The 17,114-nt window shown below is 40.2% G+C and overlaps 3 protein-coding genes across 5 annotated transcripts; 1 reads left to right on the forward strand and 2 right to left on the reverse strand.

The window, feature by feature from the left end:
• The first annotated feature begins 3,313 nt into the window (after window positions 1-3,313).
• On the forward strand, window positions 3,314-8,807 carry LOC121766129 (protein TIFY 4B-like). 3 transcript variants are annotated; one of them, XM_042162474.1, is made up of 10 exons: window positions 3,314-3,663; window positions 3,756-3,922; window positions 4,108-4,256; window positions 4,498-4,588; window positions 4,710-4,860; window positions 6,332-6,397; window positions 7,508-7,568; window positions 7,653-7,723; window positions 7,794-7,852; window positions 8,530-8,807. In XM_042162474.1, the coding sequence occupies exons 1-9, from the start codon at window positions 3,528-3,530 to the stop codon at window positions 7,814-7,816; spliced, it is 915 nt and encodes a 304-aa protein (XP_042018408.1). In that variant the 5' UTR covers window positions 3,314-3,527; the 3' UTR covers window positions 7,817-7,852; window positions 8,530-8,807. The 3 variants fall into 3 exon arrangements, with proteins under 3 accessions (XP_042018408.1, XP_042018407.1, XP_042018409.1); XM_042162473.1 differs by having other exon boundaries at window positions 7,653-7,852; XM_042162475.1 differs by lacking the exons at window positions 7,794-7,852; window positions 8,530-8,807 and having other exon boundaries at window positions 7,647-7,787.
• Window positions 8,808-8,886: 79 nt separating this feature from the next.
• Window positions 8,887-10,844, reverse strand: LOC121766128 (probable protein phosphatase 2C 51). The gene is made up of 7 exons (XM_042162472.1): window positions 10,675-10,844; window positions 10,226-10,537; window positions 9,966-10,132; window positions 9,705-9,812; window positions 9,505-9,622; window positions 9,242-9,416; window positions 8,887-9,161 (listed from the first exon to the last, which is right to left on the reverse strand). Exons 1-7 carry the CDS (start codon window positions 10,721-10,723, stop codon window positions 8,900-8,902), a joined length of 1,191 nt encoding a protein of 396 aa, XP_042018406.1. The 5' UTR covers window positions 10,724-10,844; the 3' UTR covers window positions 8,887-8,899.
• Window positions 10,845-11,872: 1,028 nt separating this feature from the next.
• Window positions 11,873-16,425, reverse strand: LOC121765341 (ETO1-like protein 1). Its single transcript, XM_042161454.1, has 5 exons — window positions 15,651-16,425; window positions 13,690-15,396; window positions 13,200-13,491; window positions 12,402-12,711; window positions 11,873-12,314 (listed from the first exon to the last, which is right to left on the reverse strand). The coding sequence occupies exons 1-5, from the start codon at window positions 15,773-15,775 to the stop codon at window positions 12,094-12,096; spliced, it is 2,655 nt and encodes an 884-aa protein (XP_042017388.1). The 5' UTR covers window positions 15,776-16,425; the 3' UTR covers window positions 11,873-12,093.
• Window positions 16,426-17,114: the final 689 nt, after the last annotated feature.

The following is a 17,114-nucleotide window of genomic DNA, read 5'->3' on the forward strand; positions in this document are numbered from 1 at the left end:
CGGCTCCCCCATTGTGGACACTCTTAGGATCACCGAGATCTATTTATGCGTATCGTGAACGCTTTACAGCATCGGTACAAGTACTTCCGGTTCAGGAAATTCAACTTTCCGTTGAATTAAGGCTGAAAAATGTTGTTTTATTCTCATGGAAAATTGAGTGATAATAATATGTCCAACACTATATCAATCTTAAATTACATGAAATTTACTAATATAGTCCTCAACTTTGGAAATATAGAAAAAGACAAATGATAGTTTTGAAATTTACTTCTATATAGTGGCTTTAAATAACAAACCAAACATGTGATATTAAGGACTATAGATAACATACCATCAATTCAAACACCACAAATAGAAATGGAGAACCAAGAAAAACATTTCTACAAAATGATTTTGTTCTTATCTAAATGAAATCTAAACTTCAATTCAAACACACTAGTGTTTAATGAATTGTAATAATAGACCATAGTGATATAAGTTGTAAATAAATTAATGTAGTATATGGGTAATGAGTTGATGACAACTTTCCATAAATAGAAATGTCTATATTTTTATGGGACGAACGAAAATAGTAAATGTATATATTTTTATAGGACAGAGGTAAGAGCATCCACAACTTCATCTCCATTACATCTCCAATTCATCTCATTTCTACACTATTCATGAATCTATACCATTTTTACTCCATCTCTTCATCAAGAGATAACACTTGCAACCCTCCATCTCCAAACCATCTCATCTCTTAACTATTTAATTTCTTCATTAAACAAAACTGTTCAATTAAAAAACATTACACTTAAAAAAATATTAATTAAAATATTCAAAAATTACAAATTAAAATCATAAAAATTTAAAAATTATATAATTAAAATCCTGGCAAATTTTAAAAAGTCCACAATGTCGATCGAAAAAATCTCCACTTAGCGAGAATTTTTGGCGACGAGAAAGTTGCAGCCCCAGCTCCTCGCTGTCTCATCTCGGCGAGACAAGATGGAGACGGCATGGAGCTGGGCTGCGGATGCTCTAAGAGCATCCCCAATAGTGGATGAGCCGGCGGACGAGCGACCGGCGAGCCACTCGTCCGTCGCGCTCGTCCACTATTGTGACCGGCGAGACGCTCGCGGACGAGCTAGGCGGACGACCCCTCGTCCGTCGTATGTCCCACTCGTCCGTCAGCTCGTCCGCTATTGCAGGCACCCGACGGACGAGCGCACGGATGAGCGGCTTTTTTATTTTAAAAAAACTATATATATACCGCTTGTTTCGTTTCTTTTTCATTCGCACCACTTGTATTAATGAGTTTCTCTTCTTCAACTACATTTCTCGACATCCCGAAATGGCTAGTGGTAGTGGTAGTGGTGGTGGTGCGGATGGTAGTGGTGGTGCGGATGGCAGTGGTAGTGGTGCGGGCGGTGGTGGCTAGGATAGTGAAGCATCGCGGCAAATCCGAGAACAGATACGAGCGTATATGTCCGCTGAGATAAACCGCATGATGAGGGCGGTCTCGCAGCAGCAACAGCAGCCAGCGATACCTCGCCCCATCCAGCATCGAGCTGGCAGCCACGGTTTGGGACAACTTCTTCCGGCTGCGTTTTAGGATGCACCGAGATCTATTTATGCGTATCGTGAACGCTTTAGAGCGTCAATACAAGTACTTCCGGTTTAGGAGGGATGCGAGTGGCAGAGCCGGACACACGCTATACAAAAGTGCATTGCTGCAACTAGGCAGTTGGCTTACGGAGGCGCGGCCGACATGTTAGACGAGTACCTCCATATCGGCGAGACCACTGCCCGCGAATGACTCCAATATTTTTGTTAGGGCGTCATTCAAATATTTGGGGAGACGTACCTGCGGAAGCCTACCCTCCCAAGACTGTTAGAAACTGATGGATATGCACGAGACGGTGTACGGGTTTCCTGGGATGTTGGGCAGTATAGATTCCATGCATTGGGAGTGGAAGAACTGCCCTACCGCCTGGAAGGGTCACTACACGACCGGCTTTAAAAGGCAAGAATCCGATGATGATCCTCGAAGGCGTAGCTGACTACCAGCTTTGGATTTGGCATGCATATTTTGGGGTAGCCGAAGGGAACAACGATATCAACGTCCTCCAGTCATCGCCGCTTTTCAACGAGCAGTGCTATGGCGTTAGTCCGACCGTCAATGTTGTCGCCAACGACAACTAGCATCATATGAGCTACTATTTAGCGGATGGGATATACCCTAGGTGGCCCATCTTTGTGAAGACGATCGGATGTCCTCTTGAAGATAAGAAGGTCTACTTTGCGAGCCGACAGGAGGCAGCGCACAAGGATGTGGAGCGGGCATTTGGTGTGCTCCAGGCTCACAACAACCCGTTTGTGGTATGACGACTACATTGCTGATATCATGTACACGTGTATTATCATGCACAATATGATTGTCGAACAAGAAGGTCCAGAACGTCCAAAGCCTTTGTCCTAGCGGCAAGGAGCTTAGACAGTATTACATGAGGTGCCGAGTTCAAGCCTTCTTGACATCAGTTGTAACTTCCTCCTATCTATAGTATAAGAGTTTATTTGTAATTTCCTCCTTTATATAGGAGTTACTTTTTTAAAAAAACAAGAAGGTCCAGAACTGACTTATTGGACCAATGAAGATGCCGCCGGGCTAAGCCACGGCGTGGCCACCACCAATGTACGCATGGGGATACCTCATGATGAAGCCGGGCGGCTCCAAGCCCATGCCGACATGCGCCAACAAGAAGCTCATATTCGTCTCCAGCAGGATATAATTGAAGAGTTGTGGGCGCGGAAGAATGCACGTTGATATTTATGATGTAATTGTTTTTTTTAATTGTACTTTTTTAATGTTTTTAATTTATAATGAAATTATGATTGCATTTTCCTCGTATTTGTGTCGAATTTTGAATTTCGTATTAAATTCCGTATAAAAATATGAAATTGTGTTGTTGGGAAGTCCTAGTGCTAGTCCACTATTGTGCAGTGAGAAGTCCTAGTGATGTGGCAGTGAGGTGGAAAGTCCTTATAACGTGGTAGAAGATGTTTTTAAAAAGTCATAGTTCTAGTCCGTGGGGAAGTCCTTGCTATTGAGGATGCTCTAACATCTATGTTAAATTAATTTAGACAAAATGGCCAAAAACACGTTCAAACGCCGAGGGACAAAACTGCCATTTCCGATAAACAGAGGTGCAAGAAAGTAATCGTCAACCTCCACGCTTACGTGGCACTCTAGGGATGCACCTCTGTCGCGGCCCCGCCCCCATCCCCAAACTCCATTAAGGAAAAAAGAAAGAAAAAGGCAATACAAAAACAATTAAAAAAAATAATACCGCACTAGACAAAGCTGCGACGCCGCGGCCATATTTCCAGCAACCACCAGTCCACCACACTCACTCCCTCCCTCCCTCAGCCACAACTTCCAATTTACCAAAATAGACCCCAGTTCCAACTTAATTCCCCTATCTAACCCTCGATCTGCTACCTCGCTGTCGCCGGAGAGCCAGTCGTACAGTTCATCGGAATAGATGCCGGAATCTTGCCCTGCGCCGCCCGAGGACACCGCCGCTAAGTCGCCACTAGACAAGCCGCTTCACCTGCTTACGGAGGATGACATTGCTCAGGTGACTCGCGAAGACTGCCGCCGTTACCTCAAGGAGAAAGGTACCTGTTTATCTGTCTAATAATTGAGCTCGAACGAACAATCAGGCGTTATGTTTCGGTGATTATTTTCGCCTTAATTTTGGTTGGCGCAGGAATGAGGAGACCTTCGTGGAACAAATCTCAGGCGATTCAGCAAGTGATAATGCTGAAGACGCTCCTCGAAACAACGCCGGATTCGGACGCTGCTGGTGCGCGCAAGCGGCTTCGCATTTCGCGCCCTGACAATACCGATAGCAGCAGCAATGTTGCTCTGGAGAGTGTGCGTAATTCTCCTTCTGTGTTTATTATTTATTTAATTCATTGATGGAACTTCGTTGATAGAACTTGAGGATGAATGAATAAAAGATTATTCGCATGTTCTGCCTTGAATTGAGTGTTTGTGAGGAATTAAATATGTGTTTAGTATTAATTAACCTGTTTATTTCAATTAATTAATAAATGTAGGTTCCCAGAGGAACAATTGGGGATGCAGAGAATTCTTTATCCGCTGAGGAAACGACGCCACATTCTGTAAAAGATCTCGACAAACCTGATTTTTCGGGTGGTTTGTCTAGCAGTTTTGCCGCCGGAAATGATGAATCTACTCAACCTAGGTTATTACGAATTTTGCTCAATCTGAATTAAAATTCTCTAAATAAACAATATTTGTTGTTCAATATCAGAAATTTACTTCCTAGATAAGTACAAAACATACATTTTTAGTGAACCAGTGAACTAGTCCAGTCTTGTACTCTTTGTTTCTCTGTTGTTCTTAGATATCTAACAATCTTCCATAGTCGTTATTTCACGATTAACTTTGCCTTTCTGATGAAGTGGGTATTTTCTCTCTTCCAGAACCCCAGGTTCGACAAATATGCCTATCGGCCAAATGACAATATTCTATTGTGGAAAAGTGAATGTGTATGATGATGTCCCTGCAGATAAGGTATTGAAGCTTTTGTTGCTCTACTTAGAGGTTATTGTCACTCTAATGTCGCTTGACTTGATGCAGTTTCATCCCCGGGTCCGTATATTGGTCTTTTACAATACGCTATCGTGTTTCTCAGGTACAAGCACTAATGCATATTGCTGCAAGTCCTCTAAGGTTTCCAGACGAACATCCCGTTGATGGTGCTGCAGGACTGCAACCTTTACCATGCATCCCAAAAACTGTTAGCTCTGCTCGTCAGGATTCAGCTGTTCTTATGTTGCCAACAGGTACGGAGGCCTTTATCTTGGGAGTACTAGTTAACTGTTTACATTTTTTACAAGACTTCATATTATGCTTTGGTTAGAATTTTATGTGACAAGTGCTTGTGCAATATGTTTATTGTAGAACAGTAAAATATAGATATAAGCGGAAAAGTAAATAGACATAGTAGAGAAAGTAGTAGTGTATTTTGGTGTGTGTATTTTGGTGTATCTTATTACTCAACACAGCCCACATATATATAGTACAAGAGACTAAGCTAGGCTATGTCACGTCACCGATGTGGGACAAAATACTAATATTCTTAACACTCCCCCTCAAGCTGGAACATCTATATTGTCCAGCTTGGTACAAAGTTCTAAAAATGTTTTTCCTCAAACATCGGCAGCAATAGTAGTAGCCGAAACTATAGGGTAGTAGTAGTTGCAGCTGTTGCATAAGTAGAGCTGCAAGGCAGAGTAGTAGTAGCTGTAGCAGAGTAGCAGCTATAGGGCAGGAGTAGCAGATGCAGAGCAGTAGTAGCAACTGTAGCAGAGTAGCAGCTAGACAGTAGTTGCAACTGTAGCAGAAGTAGCAGATGCAGGGCATTGACAGTTGCAGCAGAGTAGCAACTGTAGAGCAGAAGTAGTAGATGCAGCGTAGTAGTGACAGTTGTAGCAGAGTAGCAACTATAGCAGGAGGACAACTGTAGGAGTAGAATAATAACTGCTGACAAGAGAGCAGGTAGATAAAAGCAAGTAAGAGCGCAGACAGATAATAACGCAGAGCAACGGAGTAGGAGTAGAACAACATGCTAATAATAGCGCAGAATGCAGCAACGTAAAAACCCTAGTTTGGGCAGAGAAGAGCAGTTGTGCAATATAGTAGTGGCAGAAACCCAAATTTGGGCAGAGTAGAGCAGCAACACCGCTAACCCTAGTTTGGGCATAATAGCGCAGTACAGCAGAACAAAACATAATTTCGGGTAGAGTAGAGTAGTGACGGAAGAGCAGAGTGGGGATATAGTTCTTTTTTTTTTGTTTTGGAAACCCTAATTTTCTAGAGACGGATTCGAATCCGCTCTGATACCATGTAGAACAGTAAAATATAGATATAAGCGGAAAAGTAAATAGACATAGTAGAGAAAGTAGTAGTGTATTTAGTGTATTTTATTACTCAACACAACTCACATATATATAGTACAAGAGAATAAGCTAGGCTATGTCACGTCACCGATGTGGGATAAAATACTAATATTCTTAACATTTATGTTCATGTGCAAACTCATTTTCAACTCTCTGAACAAGCAAACTTGAAGAATGCTAGTTCTGATGCTGTCTATTCGTGCCCTATTATGATTTCTACATTTGGTGTGAATGGTTTCAGGAATTCCTGGAAGAGTTTGATGATCTCTCTCTCTCTCTTTATGCAATAAATATATTTAAATTACTCTCCAGTGTAACAAGTTACCTCAATTGGATTTTTGAATTGCTTTTGCAGTGAAAATGAATGAAAGCACCCGACTGCCTGGGGAAGAAAATAAACTGCTTCAAGAAGAAACCCCTAGTAAGCAATTTTTCTTTTGACACTTCTCTGAAGTTCTTCTGGTATTGGATTACTTAGTTATACAATAACCATTCTGGTATTTCAATCTATATTTATTGTAAAATACTGAAGTGGCATTGGGAATACATCAGTTTGCTTTAATTATTTGTGGCAAGATACATAAAGAGATGTACTCAACCCAATGGGCCAATGATCAACTACTCAATAATTAGTGGGAGTTACCTCTTCTAGGAGATATGATACTGGTGGCAATTTAATCTTCTATCTCTTCCAAATGTTATAGGGCCATATATAACTGCTTCAGATAATTCTATTTGGAGGACGGATGACTAGTTTTCAGTTATCCTGATAAAATGGTTGACTGGAATGAATTAAAATAGGGTAAGCATAATACCTCATGTCTATAAGATAAAACAAAAGTTAGGTGCCCGCTTAACTGTTAAATATTTTACCTTATCTAGTTAATAAGTTGTATCGGTCCTTTTTCATATTTGGTTTATATTTTCCTTCGAGGAAAACAATCTGTATCAAATGCTTTCATTTTGATCGAACCATTGCATACAGTTGCTCCGTATCTGAACACATATCCCTACTCTGTGTCATATGACAATGTTAGATATATTAGCTTCTTTGATCTGAGACCTATGCACAAAATAGCTTTATTTACACCTCTTATGTAATAAATCAGGTCTAGTGTGTATATGTGACCAAAATCTCTAAATGTGGGAGCATAAACTTTATCTTATCTTAATGTTATAAAGCAAGCAGGAATAGCTGTAACCTTTTTTATTTCTCTGTAACTGATGTGGAAAATGTAAAAAGTCAAATAAAATAGAAATATAAACTGCAAAGGACGCTTTGAGCATCACCTCTTCTGAGCTTGAATTCGAATGCATAAGAGGATATTATTCCATGCATAAGATAATATTTGGCTCTCCTAGGCTTGCCCTGATTTTCACATAATCTGCATTTGTGATTGCACTGATGCAATAGTAAAACTGAATGAATGCATACTATCTGTAGCATTAAGGCTATGAGCTGTGAAAGAACTTAATGAAATATGACTTCAATTTTTAAAAATGCTTATGTACCTTCCCTTCTTCAAATCAGTGGAAGGACCATCAACCAGAAAAGCATCTGTTCAAAGATACCTTGAGAAGAGAAAAGACAGGTACCCTGTTTGACGAAAATAAGAAAACGTAGAAAGTATTTCTGGTTCTTGTTTGTTGTTTCCTCATATCTCTGTTAGGTGAAGGTTTAAGAGCAAGGGAAAGGCAGGAATGGCCTTGTGTGCAAGCTTGAATGATTATATTAACCATCGAATGGGTAATCAACTGCCAAGAATTGACACTTCAATAACCCGAATCAGAAAACCTTCTAACCTTACACGTTGCAGTTCAATGGAAAATGATTCGGTGAAGAAAGTTTGCCTGTCTACTGGTCTGAGTCACAAAGGTGAGATTGTTACTTTTAGGGTTCTTATAACTAGATATTTCTTGGGCTTGTCTCAAATCATTGCTGTAATGAATATGTATGAGTGGCCAAGATTTATTTCCATAAAATATCCTTCTGCACTTAATACAAAGAGGTAAAAAATGAAAAACTAAGTAGAAAGCATGAAATCGCTATATACTCAATCCAGTTTTCTGTCATCAAATTAAGTGTTGAATAAGTTTATTGTTGAAATGTGTCATAGCAAATTGCCTATAAAGATCCAAAATGGTGATCTCAGTGGTTCACTTTTTGTTTGCAACATTCTCATTGGGCAATTTATTGGAAGATTTTAGTGTGACTAGTTAGGATCTGATGGTTCATACTCATCCCATTATTCATAGTAATATTCATGTCCAGTGCATACCTGCTTGGGAAGGTTGCATTAAAATCTATTACTCGTACGGATAACCTTAGTCACACTACTTTGATTGTAAGATGTCTGAAATTGATTTAACCGTTCTGGTTTCAGAAATATTGAGCCAAACTTTTTTCTGGATCCTTTGTTCATTGTTCACGAGTGTGTTGCTACATTCGGTTGGATTTCCTTTTAGTTCTTTCTTTTTTTGTCGGGCCAGGAAAGAACTAAGAAAGTAAAATCTATAAGGGTGAAGGAGGACTAACGAACTACTACGTTGCAGGTGTATAGGTGGAGTATGCGAGCCCTGTTGAACTTTTGTACCACGCGAGTCTGTAGGGTCGAATTCATTCTCTGTTTTGTCGAAATTTGGTGGTGGGCGCAACTGTGTCATCCATAATTATTCCCACGTTGGTTCATTGACTATCTCATCCCACTCATGTCTTCTCTTACCATCATGTGTCAATTAGGTTCAACCCTCCCCTTAGTTTCAATTGACAGTATGTCAAATTCATCGGAATGTGGACAAATCTTTCAACATGGAGTTGTTGATTCCCTCAATTTCTAGTGTTTCCATTACCTATCTTCAACAAACTCATGATTTTCTTTCCATAAAATACCAATACTGAAAAACTAGGCAAATGAAGTTGATGCTATAATGGTTGGGGTTCGGTACTCTCCCTACTAACAAGACTAGAAATCACAATAGCTGATAGGTTGTCCATGCTGCCAGTCTCGAAAGCATGGCGAATTATCCGTTCAGGCAACGATGACGACCCCTTGCTGTGGAGAAGACGGCAGACATCCTTTGGAGTCAATGTTTCGAATACACCGTCAGATGCAACGACCAAGTAGCTGTTTTCAGAGGTGAAAGCCTTCCAACTAGTTACTTCTGCTTCAGCTGTAACCCCAAATCTAGAAGCAACAGACTAGTCAAGACAAGCCTAATCAAGAAGTTCAAAGTTAGCATGAAACTGCAGGGTATGACCGCTTACCTTTTGAAATAGACGTCGCCAATGGCTCTGGACAGAGCTAATATACCATTCACACGAGGGACACCGTATCGAGTAATGAAGCCACCGGCTGCTTCAATTCTGGCCTTCTCATCCTCTCTATCCGGGTGATGGTCTCTTGTTAATTCCTCCACATAAACTTGTTTCGACGAATCCCCTGTCGACGACGACAAAGGTTGAGCACAAGGTGATCAAGTCAAAACACTCATTTTAAGATTTTCCATAAGAAAACGATACGGTCGGACCATGTTTAGAGCACAAAAGAGCTTTTGAATCCCCAATGTTGGCAACGAGAAGTTGACCCTCGAATAAAAGAGCAACAATGGCGGTAGAACCGGAAACATAGCCTTTATCCAAAGCTTGCTGGAGATGAGAGACAAAAAAAGGAACTTCATTCCAAGATCACTACTACTATCTAATAGTGAAGGGGGAAATGGGTGCATACTTTTGAGAATTCTGAATCAATATCTTGGATCGTCCTCAGCAATGCCTCCTCTAAAACCGAACGAAGCGAGTCGTGATCAATCACTGCCTGCGTCCTCCGCAGGCTGCACTATAGCAAGATAAGACTAGATTGAATTGGAATCTTGAACTAATGTACTCAACTTGAACCATCTACATAGAGAGACTACTGATGCTGAAGATTTTCTACCATCTACATAGAGAGACTACTGATGCTGAAGATTTTCTTCCATATAAACCTTACTTGTGTCTGGTTATGTTCATCGTTGGTTGGAAGCACGCGCTTGGAAGCCATGAAAGCAACATTGATGAGAAGGTAAGAAGAGAGCATGGCGGAAGCCATTTCACTAGCTTCGCGGCCTCCATGGCCATCGAAGATAGCTGCCACACCTATGCTAGGCACCCCTTCACCTGCAATTGATCAAGCAAGCTTCAGCTGACTCTAGTACATACATGATACAGCCCAAAATGAATTGGAATAAAGAATGAAGAGACATTAATAACCATGGGGAAATGGTAGGTTGAAGTGGAGATTGCAGAGTAGGCGATCTTCTTGATAGTCTCTGCGGCCTTGGAGAGTGGCAAAGTGGCAATCATTAATGGAGTTGGAAGAGTGAAGAGAAGAAGGGAGTAACCAAGGACACTCTGGTGAATCCAACACACCAGAAACTCCACCTTCTTCATATGCCATCATCATACACGCCAATGACAATGAAATCCCATAATTTTTATTGGCATATGCTGCTGCCGTGCATAAAAATAACCATGTTAATGTTGCAACCCACTGAATCATCAATCGCATCCTCAAAATTTGATCTGTGATAGCAGCAAAAACAAACATTACTCTTTTTTATTTGCAAGTGTCGTTTGATGTGCGAATTCAGCTAGGAAATTTCAAGTAACATTTCACAAAGCAGTAATCCGAAGCTGGTTGGAATTAACGGTGATTAAACCTGAGTGTCGGGTTGTGCGGTGATCGTTGAAATTCTTGATTCTTATCATCACCTGCAAGCAGATTGAATTTAAAGAGAAATCACGAAGCCTCTGTAACAGTAATTTACGTGACGAAGAAGCGCGGAAACTTTTGGATTTTCATTAAATTGTAGGCGACTGACCTATTCTGTTCTAGGCCACAAATCTGATTACATATTGTATTAATTTTTACTTAAATAATAAAATGGTACAGATGAGTGATGACTAGGGCTGACAATTTTTGACACGACACGATAACACGACACGAACCGGCACGAAAATAATGGGTTTGAGTCAGAGCTTATTGGGTTCGTGTCCTTAACGGGTCGACCGTTAAGGACACGAAAATTTCGTGTCGTGTTCGTGTCGTGTCCGTGTCGGGTTCGTGTTATCCGTTAACAATACCTGTCCGTGTCGTGTTCGTGTCGTGTTCGTGTTATCCGTTAACAAATAATATTTTAATATTATTAATTCTTATTATTTTCATTTTTAATAGGTTTAACCGTTATCAAGTCGTGTTGTTATCGAGTCGTTATCGTGTCATCTCATGTACGTGTTGTTATCGTGTCGTGTTGACCTGAATTGGTTCGTGTCGTTAATGGGTTCGTGTCGTGTTCGTGTCGTGTTCGTGTCTGAGGGTTTCGTGTCGTGTTCGTGTTCGTGTTTGAGGTTTTCTTAACGGGTCGTGTTCGTATTTGTTGTTATCGTGTTCGTGTCGTTATCGTGTCGACACGATAACGACCCGACACGCACGATTTGCCACCCCTAGACTGATGACTGATCTACCGTTAGTAAAACAAGATATTTTTTTCGATTAAATGAAATAAAATATATTTATGCTTTGTTGTGTGCGCATTAAATATCTAACTCAAAGTGGTAAAATTCCCGGCCTGTCGTTATCAGATATAACCCAACCCACCCTCGATCCGCTCGCGGCCGGCACCCGACACAAACCCGTTAATAACAGGAAATAATACAGATTGACACGATAACAACATGAGTCAACAACAGAAACTTAAACGAGCCAACTCAATAAAAACATGAACCTTACAAGACTTGATCTAGACACATTAATTTCATGTGGGTTTATATTGAATTTTCATTTCCTTTCCAAAATTGTGAGCCCTTCATATTGCCACAAGCTCATATATTCAATTTCTGGTAACAATCAAGAGGAAGTGCACCTCATAATAAAATTATATTAACAAAAAAATTCAAAGTATACAAAATTCAGGCAAGTTAGAAGAGATAATTGAAGATGATACAAGGTTGATTTGGCGCATTAAGGAGGCACCATTACACAAAGAGAGATGTATACACTGACATCTACAAGCTAACTTTTTTCACTTCATTTTTTCTTTTCATTTCTTCAATAATTTAGTTCCACTTTCCCCAAAACCTCAAGGTTCTTGGCTGTTCACACGGCTATGAAGCTCAAGCATCTCTTGATGATTGGGATCGACCGAGAGCGCAGCTCGACAGTCGCGCAGCGCTCCCATAACATCGCCAATGTGCTCGTGGAATGCAGCCCGGAGGTGAAGAAGGTGAAGATCCGCCTTGAAAGCAATCGCCCTCGACAGTTCAGCAATGGCTTCATTCTCCTTGTGGTTGTCCATCAGCACTGCAAGATTAATTTTTCACCAAAGAGGCATTACATTTGGTTGACGATACATATCATCGGAAATTTGAATGATTAATTTTATCTAACCTGCTGCTCGGTATCGGTAAGGGTAGACCCGAAGAGGATCGAGGCGGGTGACCATCTCAAGATCGGCCTTTGTGAGGTCGCGCTCACAGTACTCTGACCGTTTCTCATAAGCAGACGCATTGTTCCTTGCCTTCTCGATCAGCTTGGTCATCTCAGCATATGCAGCGTTCTTGTCATTTCTAAGAAAGTGGACGCGGGCAAGGCCTTGGTGGGCCCGAGTATGCCGGATCTTGAGAGCATTGATGTAGCAGTCAGCCGCGGCATCGAGCTTCATGCAATCAACGTACACGCTTCCAAGGTTGTTCAGCGCCTGGGGTCGTAAGTATAAAAGATTAGGAAAACAAGTTAAACAGGCGAACGCTACAGCTCTTGTATAAAAAATCAACGGGCGTTGCTTTAGGTGGTAGATTAGATTGACAATACATGTGATTGTTGAGTATTTGAAGGATTAGACGATCAAACAAGCTCAAAATTGCTCAGACAATCAACTATGTAACAAATTAGCCTATATTTCTTTTATCATTCTAAGCTACCACTCGAAGTAAACACTGCTTCTATGGTTGCAATTAACGCAATAAAGAATCGAACGCCCAAAAGCCACATAGAAGAGGGAATAAGCCAAAAGATATTAGAACATGTAACCAAAATTCGATAAGCTAATGGGAAGTTTCTTTCATGTCAGCAGCCAATATGCAACAACAGTTTCTCAAGTTTGAGACCCCCGTGGCTAAACATATTAAACAAGTCAAGGCTAAACAATCTCGATTCCGAATTCCAAAGGGGAAAGACATCTCATACCTGACCCTTGCGGAGTCTATCTGACGGGCACTTCAGAGCTTCTTCAAGAAGTGAAATAACAGTTGATGAGCAAGATGGATCCTGACAAGAGTCGGCTAATGCATAAGCTTTCAGGAAGAAAGCTTCAAAAGATCTCTGAAGATTAACGGACTCCTCAGCTTTCTGTAGCCCTTCTTCACAATGACCAGTATCATATAAGATCCACCCCTCATATACTAATCTTTCGGATTCACTTGATGAATGCTCACGTGCTAGCTGCAAACTCCTCATCGCTGCTTCAGGACAGTTTAATCTGTTCGGATATAGTATCGTTAGAACATGATAAAGCTGAAGAAAATAGGGAAAAAAACTTGAGCTTTTTCAAGCACACGAGTCCATTAGTTCAAAAATGAGAGGGATAAACAAGATGGGGACTTTTTTACATACTAGTCATGACAGTCACATTATTTAATAAGAAAAATCTTATATTTAAAGATGATCGGAAAGTTACCTGAGAAGAAGAAGAGACTGTCTAAAGTATAGAACACCCTTCGCTGCATCAGACTCAAGCATCTGATAGATAACAGAGAGTGATCCAATATCATCGACTAAGGACCATGTATCATAAAGCTGTAGCCAGCAATCTGCAGTTGTCCAGCTCTTGACATGTTCACGCACAAGAATACGGAGTTGGGAAGCCGCAACTCTCCCTCCAAACATCCTATAATCTGGAGAGAGAGTAAGAATCGCCTGCACATCGCACAAAGCTGATTGGTAATCCTCAAGAGCAAGATAGAAACAGAAGCGCAGCTCCAAGCACTCTAAGGCTAGTTTGAACCCAAGGACCCTATTGATTTCTGCAAGGGCAGCTTGAACGTCCTGCTTTCTCATCAAGGAGGCAGCTCGATACATGTAGGGGTAAGTCAAGGTGGGGTCGAGCTCAGTAGCTTTCTCAAGTTCTTCCCATCGTTTATCAGCATCACAGTATAACGATCTCTCTTGATACATCCATCCGAGTGGTGTATAAGAGGATATGACAGAACTAATCTTTTCATATGACTGTTTGCTATGCCCTCTTATATGACTTAACCTAGCTAACCCAAGAGTGGAATAAACATGCCCTTCACTCAAAGCAGCTTCAAACAACGTTTCTGCTTCATCATACTCTTTTCTGAGAAGTCTAACGCATCCCAATTGATGAAGGGCTATCATTTTCTGCCGTCTATTTCTGGCACAGTCTACCAACTGCTTAACTAAAAGAACTGCCCTGTCTGAGGAGGGATTAGAATTCATGGAAACTTCAGCCAACAAGGAATACAGAGAAAATGAGGCAGGCCCAACCATTATTGACCTTTGCTGCCTATCCAAACTGCAAAACAGTTCAACCACCTGTTCATCATTTAATGAGTCAGGAAGCTCGTGCAGAAACACTTGCAAACAAGAGGCAGCTAGTAAAGGAGAATTCTGCTCGAGAGCGAATTCAATGAGTTCCACTGCATCCTGCCTGCATAAAACCAAAGAAGCAAGTTTCTTATCACAAGCATCCTTCAGGCCTTCACAGCAAAATCTGTTTGCAAATACCAAAATTTCCAGCAAAAGACTCGGAGCCACTTCACTTAAACTTCCCGTTTCACTGAAAATGTGGATTGCTCTCATCCCTGCAGCGGAAATGTTGTTTTCCGAAAGATCTATGTCATCACAAACCGATTCCGTGAAGCAGCCATTTAGCATTGCTTGAAATGGAGCAGAAAGTCCAGCAATCTTATCCCTCTCACATGTTATTCTCTCATCGCCAATTTGAAAAGAGACAACACGTCGGAGATTAGTGCTGTTTACTTTTCCAAGAGAGTTTCGAGTTTCAACCACAGGGAACTCAGACGCAATATCTATGGATCCGAACTCCTTAACACATTTTCCGCAAGAGGACAGCAAGTCGGATATTATATCCTCACCTTGCTTCTCGTACTTCAACCAAGCTCCAAAGACAAGTTTCTCGTGAACCGTACTTGCCTTCGACCAAGCTGACCGAAGGCTTCTACGCATCAATTTTGATTCACCAAGGCCTTTAAAGACCTGATACTGCAGCAAGTAAAGACTTGACCTTTCTGTAGGGTGACATGACTCAAGTTCTTCATGAATTTCAGCTAGCACTTTAACATAATCAACAGGCTTATAGAACGGAAGAATTGAAGGTTCGGGAACCTTGATAAGGGATTCTCTACAAACAATGTTAAATCTTGTTCAATATTCAATCAAGTCAAGCAGGAAGTAACCTAATGCAAAATTAATTGGTCATAATACGAAACACGCACACAAACAAACAAATGTTATTCTCTACAAACATGTTAAACCTTGTTCAATATTCAATCACATCAAGCATGGCACAGCTTAATATGCTAATCTTATCAATTAGTCACATGAAACAGACACATATGCTACTCTCAACTTGATGTAAAAGGTTAGGCTACTCACATCGAAGAAGGAGACTGCGGCACGAATTTAGTGAGTTTGCCTCTTTCCACTTGGAGCCATGACTGAGGATTGATAGAACTGTGAAATGGTTCTTTACATGACTCTGAAGGAAAAAGAGCCCTCATGGGACAAAAGATATTAAGAAGGTCCCAGATCTCCACAATAGCAATAACTTATTTACTCTTGAAGAGTAAAGAGAAGAATTGGAGAATATATATACGTAGAAAAGGAAGAAAATAATTCCTTCACATATCAGTCACTATCTCTCCTGAAGCAACAAAAAATCCAAGCTTTTCAACACAATTCAAATAACTTCAACAGTACCTAAAGTTGGGCTTTCCAGCAATTCTAATTAATTCAAAATAAGAAAAGAAAACTCAAACCCTTTAAATTGAAGTTCAGGAGAAAACCCTGAGCAGCATAAATAGACAAGTGGAATCTGAAAAGATGAATAAAAATGACGCAAGATCTCTACCAGAAATGTAACCAAAACCACATTTTGCCCAACAAATCTCATAAAAAGATCGGAAAAATAACCAATCCACAAAAGGGAGCGAAACTAAACCAAAATCAAGAGCGGAACCGTCACTCTATTGGTCTCCATTTCAGAAAACCAAGAATCGGGAAGTGAGCTGAGGCGTTTGGATCCAAGAGCTGGGAATGGAATCCAAAGGGGGGAAAACTACAGTCTTCACTTTCTCCTCTCTCGTTTTGGTAAAAGAAAAGTTTATACTTTTTCCCTTTTCTCTCTCTCTCTCTCTCTTCTTTTTTTCATTTTCTTCAGTGTTCAAAAAATTCCCACTTATTTTATGCCGTTGGGCATAAAGTTTACAAATCTTATTGTGTGAAAAAGTAAATAATTAGTAATCTAGACTACCAAAAAGGAAAATAAATCAACAAATAAATGTAAAAAAGCTTATAAACACCAATAGTGGACTTTACAGTTTGAAAAAATACTAACCAAGTGTAACTTATTGCATCAATATTTGTAATTGCAAATACTAACATATGGTTAATTACAAACTAGCACTCCATTTTCAAATATTTACATTTGTATCCCAACCAAAAAAATTCAATTCACATGTAATAATATTTCTTAAGTGTCCATAAAATATTAAATGGATTTTTTTAATAAAAATATGTTATATAAATATATTATTTACGCTCGATAACTTTATAGGGGAGGCGATGATGTGGCATATATTGCGGATATGTAAAAGAAATGCAAAATAAGAGTATAAATTTTGGTGAGTCGTGTCATGATCAGCGCGTTGAAGAAATTTTGTTGGGTGACATATTCATTGTTGGTAGAAATACTAATATAATCAGTAGTATTTACCTAAAACAAATAGGTAAAATTCCAAATATGTAAATCAAACTCTTATAGGAGTACTATTTATGGTAGGTCACGATCATAATCATTTACATTTTATGTTTTTCATTATATTGAAGTCCAAAATTGGT

Source organism: Salvia splendens, chromosome 14 (genome assembly GCF_004379255.2).
Source record: "Salvia splendens isolate huo1 chromosome 14, SspV2, whole genome shotgun sequence".
Lineage (NCBI taxonomy): Eukaryota > Viridiplantae > Streptophyta > Magnoliopsida > Lamiales > Lamiaceae > Salvia > Salvia splendens.

Excerpts from the sequence above, each read along its gene's own strand:
- LOC121766129 (XM_042162473.1), top strand. The coding sequence starts at position 3,528 with ATGCCGGAATCTTGCCCTGCGCCGCCCGAGGACACCGCCGCTAAGTCG. Across the intron at positions 3,923-4,107 it reads GCAATGTTGCTCTGGAGAGT|GTTCCCAGAGGAACAATTGG; the intron begins GTGCGTAATTCT and ends TAATAAATGTAG. Across the intron at positions 4,589-4,709 it reads ATGATGTCCCTGCAGATAAG|GTACAAGCACTAATGCATAT; the intron begins GTATTGAAGCTT and ends CGTGTTTCTCAG.
- LOC121766128 (XM_042162472.1), bottom strand. The coding sequence starts at position 10,723 with ATGATAAGAATCAAGAATTTCAACGATCACCGCACAACCCGACACTCA. Across the intron at positions 10,538-10,674 it reads CCGCACAACCCGACACTCAG|ATCAAATTTTGAGGATGCGA; the intron begins GTTTAATCACCG and ends CTGCTATCACAG. Across the intron at positions 9,813-9,965 it reads ATGAACATAACCAGACACAA|TGCAGCCTGCGGAGGACGCA; the intron begins GTAAGGTTTATA and ends ATCTTGCTATAG.
- LOC121765341 (XM_042161454.1), bottom strand. The coding sequence starts at position 15,775 with ATGAGGGCTCTTTTTCCTTCAGAGTCATGTAAAGAACCATTTCACAGT. Across the intron at positions 13,492-13,689 it reads CAGTCTCTTCTTCTTCTCAG|ATTAAACTGTCCTGAAGCAG; the intron begins GTAACTTTCCGA and ends ATATCCGAACAG. Across the intron at positions 12,315-12,401 it reads TTACCGATACCGAGCAGCAG|TGCTGATGGACAACCACAAG; the intron begins GTTAGATAAAAT and ends TTAATCTTGCAG.